At 36.8% G+C, this 5,000-nt stretch overlaps 1 protein-coding gene across 2 annotated transcripts in view; it reads left to right on the forward strand.

The window, feature by feature from the left end:
* Positions 1 to 5,000, forward strand: part of LOC138000132 (hatching enzyme 1.2-like) — a 17,886-nt gene that overhangs the window by 5,252 nt on the left and 7,634 nt on the right. Inside the window, exons 1-2 of one of the 2 annotated variants that reach the window (XM_068846308.1) lie at positions 1,621 to 1,834; positions 1,910 to 1,963. In XM_068846308.1, the coding sequence (XP_068702409.1) occupies positions 1,726 to 1,834; positions 1,910 to 1,963 (163 nt within the window). In that variant the 5' untranslated portion in view covers positions 1,621 to 1,725. Of the gene's footprint in view, positions 1 to 1,620; positions 1,835 to 1,909; positions 1,964 to 5,000 lie in introns of those variants that run through there. The other variant, XM_068846309.1, reaches the window with a different exon arrangement.

Here is a 5,000-nt window from a genome sequence, read left to right on the forward strand (position 1 = left end):
TGAATGGCTGATTGTTGAGCTTCTGTACAATCCTTCGTTACGTGATCATCAATTGATTCTCAGGCAGCAAAGAACACAACCAGAAGCCGAATCGAAAATTCATTTTCATAATTATTGACTTCCTATAACTTGGGGAGAAAATGACCCTTTCTTGTTTCAGATCAGTCTCAGTCGATCATAAATTTTAAGTAAATCCTTGTAAATCTTCAGTCGGATGAGGGATCATTTTTGATGCGATTTACCAAACGCATTTGGCAGCGAGATGCAGTTAAACCAAATCAAATCCAGTACGTTAATGCAACAAGAAGAAAACTTTGAGGGCTGCTTTTATGACTAAAACAAATAAAAAATGTTGGGCTATCGGCGTTATTTTGCTGTCAGAGAAAACAAGTTTTCTACTCGAACTTGCTTCTCAAGGCTTATGGCTTATGGGCTTAATTTTGCCAACAGACATAATGAGACGACAACTACAGAAAGTTGTGGTATGCTTCTGCATTTAAAGCTGTCAGATGTGTATTTGTTCAGCCGACTGCAGTGGGTTGTTGATTTTTGTGCAATAATAATAATAATAACCAATCGCACTTAAGCAGGTTACCAATGCAAATAACTATTACAAGTGGCAAAGCCGGCAAATTTATCTACCATTTTCACGCGCGGTCGACGGACCAATTAGAAGGCAAGGTTATCTATGAACGAAAGCAGCTGTTCTCAATATAAATATTGGGCTCAGTGGTGATACCTAATTACGAAGACCCAAGAACTTTCTTCTGTTGCTGGGAGATTTTAAGAAGACACTGCTAAAGTCTATCTTGACTCGATGTTGATTATCACCCACTCTTTATTTTGTACCAGCTTAAATTAAAACAACTTTGTAAAGGAACGTTTTTCATTGGTTTTTTTTTATCGAATCGTGTAAATCTGGAAGGACAGAACGAAGAAGAAGAGTTTCTTTGTTGATTTAGGTTGCTTAATTAAAGCGAGAAGCAGAGGCGATTTTATCTGTAAATTCAAAAGGCTGGTATTGCTTTTTTCAGGATAAATAATAGTTGTTTCACTTCTTTATAGCTTCTGTCGGTTATTTCTGCGGTTTTCATGAAGATTTTATGTTCCTAAAATCGACCATTCCTACTATTTCACGACAGAAGGTTATAGCATAAATAGTAGTTTCTGAATAAAACTGACCGTAACCAAATTTCTCACCTCAAATCGGAACCACAAAAGTCGATTCAACATTTGAAATTGATGTGGAGCTATGTATCATAGATTTATGCTTTTTTAAGTGTTTGTTTGCTTTCTGATCTTGCTGCTTGAATGTTTTCTGTATATGTTGGTGAGAAGCATTAAATCCGTTTCACAATTCAGACAGAATCCCTAGGGAAATAATCGCCACCCCTCCAGGTTACTTAAAAATGACGGAAAAAGTCGTCTTTTACAGGATAACAAAAAACTCCACTTGGGCTAAGAAACTATTCCGATTCCTGTGCGTTGTTGAAAAGTAAGAACAAAAGCCGCTCTGATGTCATATTTGGGCCGCTTGTGAATTTCCTGAGGCACATTTACTTGCCAAACGTACTTGATTGTTGAATATTTGTTATGTAAATGACTTTGAAGCAAAATTAGCATCGAGAAGGGAAATTTGTTAATATATGAACTCTTGATCCAGGGGGTTACAAACGAAGGTTTTTCCCTTGAAGTTCCTTTCTTGTGGAACAAACCTCTGGGAGTATGTGGAAGGGCTTCGAACAGACACTCGTATTGTTATGTTTCTGTTACTTTCTTCTTCCTGTGTTGACGCGACAAGCGAGTTTTGGGATCAAGAATGGGAGGCTGAAAGGTTGGTATAATGTCGTGTCAGAATAAAGCCTTCTGTGTGATTGCTTGTTCTTATTGCTGCATCTCTTGTTTACAGGACACGGATTTTACGACGGAAATAAATATGATGATGGCTTTGCTGAATATACAGGTAAGGGAACTAAGAAGAGCTGTGGATGTCCACCGTGATTGATATGATCCTGGTATTATTTTGTGATTTGATGTTGCGGACTGTCATTTCTCTTTCGAGAAGCACTTCTAGCCTTGAAAATCAAAATTCCGTGTAAGTTCACCAGATCAAAGTCTCAATTGTTGTTGAATCGTTTTAGGGACAAACTACAAACTTTACAAAAGAGGCTCTTGCGTTTGTAATCTGGCAACAGCTACACTCTTCGTGCTTGCGTATGTTGTCTCTCGTTTCATTTTCCCTTCCCGCTCATTAAAAGTGCCTTTTAAAAGTTTGAGCGGTCTAGTTGTTAAGAGTACACTAAAAATGCCTGCTTTTTTTCTTTTGTCTCGCTTTCAAGTTATTTTGTAGTATTTTAAAGCTATGACAGGAAATGGGGACGAAATGTTTTGAGTTTTAGTTCATTTGCATCGGTTTTGGTACAGCTGTCGTGTTGTGCTGTTTTTATTGAATATAATCGTTGCTTAGTTAATAATTTAAACATTTTCTTCTTCTCCTCTTACTTGCTGTCTGATAAAACCCGTTTCAACCAGGCGAAAGGAGAAAAACTTCAATTTGAAAACAAAGTCTATGATCGGGTTTCTTATGAATTGGAATAAATCGCTGTGAAGGGTACTAATATAACAATATTCTGAAACGGAAAAAGTCATCGTTGAACCGCCTTTCGTATTTCACGTCGGCTTCGTTTCAAACTTTTCCTCGTGCTTTGGTTATCGCTACAATCTCAGATCGAATCGGGTAAGGGACTTTGAGAACTTAATAAAAATTTTAACAAGCCCAGATTAGAAAATTAAAGATTTTCAGTTTAGCGAAACAACATTTCAATTCTATTGATATTTACAAATTTGTCCTAAACTTCAGCACAACCTTCTCATTTGCATGCGAATAGAGCGCACACTTCTCGTTCGGTTCTCAAAACAATGCTTCAACGAGTAGACAATTGTAGCCTAGTATTTTGAAATTGCTTCCTTTTGAAGATCAAAAGATTCTGATATAAAGTTGAAAGGGAATATATTAAAATAATACACGAAAAAGAAAACAAATAAGCAGAGGAACTTCTTGATTTCTTCTCAGGAATAAGACGACTAAGGAATCACAGCGTACTGTCTAGCTTCTTTGTGCAAATCTCAAGATCCCCCACTAATTTAGAGCTCTTAAAATCCTATCCACAAGCAAAGATATCTCAGTCACCATTTTCTAAAATAAATCAGTAGGCTGATTTGTGTTTAAAATAGTAATAATAATAATCTGCTCATCCCACTATTATAAAGAGCAGTTTTCTTTCGAGTAAACCTTGCATCCTTAAATTGATAGAATTCAAGCACTTGTATATTTTGTGGCCTCAATGTACATGACAGGACACAGAGGGGAAAATTTTTTTTCAAAGATGAACAGAACGTATTGCCTCTCGCATTCGTGTGCTCAACGATTTACCACGCTGGTCTTTTTTTCAGCCATTCACTCGGCTTTAAATTTTTACCTGATAATAAAATTTTAGAGTGTAACTCTAAACCTTTTGTATTAGCGAATTTCCTGTGAATTTATTATTGTTTTATCGGACAAAACTCTAGGTTGACAGGCTGCTTTCTATAAGTGTGTTTTTTTTAATCTTTAAAGAATCCTCTAGCACGATTCTAGAATAATTGATATTTCTACAAGCTTGGGCATAATGTTAATTTAAACGAGGAATTGTCGATTACGTTATAATTGTGGCAAAGTACTTGTGGGATTTAATCGTATGCAATTCAGTATTTTGTTCATCCGGTTCGTTTTGCTTCGCTTATCACTCAAATTTGATGCTCGGTCAGAAACAATAAAAGCCGATCTACGCTAGGGGTGTTGATTCTTTACTGCCGTTCGTTATGGAGACAGACTAATTATCGAATTAGGATTTCGAGTTGGATTTCGATTTGGATTTTCGAGTTGGATTTTCGAGTTGGTCAGTGTAAAATACGGACTGCAGACCAGGGGTAAAATGCAGACTAAGGGTATAATGTAACTGTTGAAAAAGCCTAAACCCTTTAGAAGTGCTAACATAAGGCCTAATTAGGCATAAAACAATGTTGAGGCAGTTAATATCCCTGGTATGCAGTCTACAGTTTACACTGACTAACTCGAAAATCCAACTCGAAACTCCAACTTGAAAATCCAACTCGAAATCCAACTCGAAATCGTAACTCGGTAAATAGGCAACCTCTTCGTTGTGTACAATTTAACAAAATGAAATTGGTCGCGGCTTCTGCGAAGTGAATTGATTTGGGAGGTCGAAATGTTTCCCTGCCATAAAGTTAATGCCACGTAATAAATCGAGTGCACAGTTAGGCCCAGTCCACACGTATCCGGATATTTTTGAATCCCGCAACTTTTTCTTTCCGGATTCAAAGATATTTCCCTCCACACGTAGGTTGCGGAGACCATAACGTAAGACACCCGCTTGCCGTCTTTGTGCCAATTTCCTTTGCAATATTGTGACTTATTAGGGAAATTGTATTTGGAAAGATGAAATCGAATTGCAATTTTTTGAGCAGAGGAAAAACGGCCGAAAAGATAATATAATTTTTCACTTTTTGATTGCATCCGTCCTTGTTGAGATCCGATTTCAATGAAACCATGTTTGATTGTTTTGGAAGGAACATTTTGCGAGTTTTGAGTGAAAAGACGAGATTACATAACGGTTTTTACTACCTTAAAGTGCTCACCAAAATTTACAGCTATTGCTTTGACATTTTATTTTTCACCAGTGCTTTCAGCTGTATTTGAGAGAGTAACAGTTTCGTGGCAATATTCCACTTTTTCTGCTATTAATTAACAATTATTCGCCGAAGGCGAAGTGATTATCGGTGAATATTCACCGAGACGAAGTCGAGGTGAATATTCACCGACAATCACTTCGCCTGAGGCGAATAATTGTTTTAGTATAAATACACAGGTGATTATTTCAAAAAAAGAGAAAAAAAAAACATTTCAACGCGAAATCATCTTCACTTACAGTGGAAAAACG

Source organism: Montipora foliosa, chromosome 4, assembly GCF_036669935.1.
Source record: "Montipora foliosa isolate CH-2021 chromosome 4, ASM3666993v2, whole genome shotgun sequence".
NCBI classification, from domain to species: Eukaryota; Metazoa; Cnidaria; class Anthozoa; order Scleractinia; family Acroporidae; genus Montipora; species Montipora foliosa.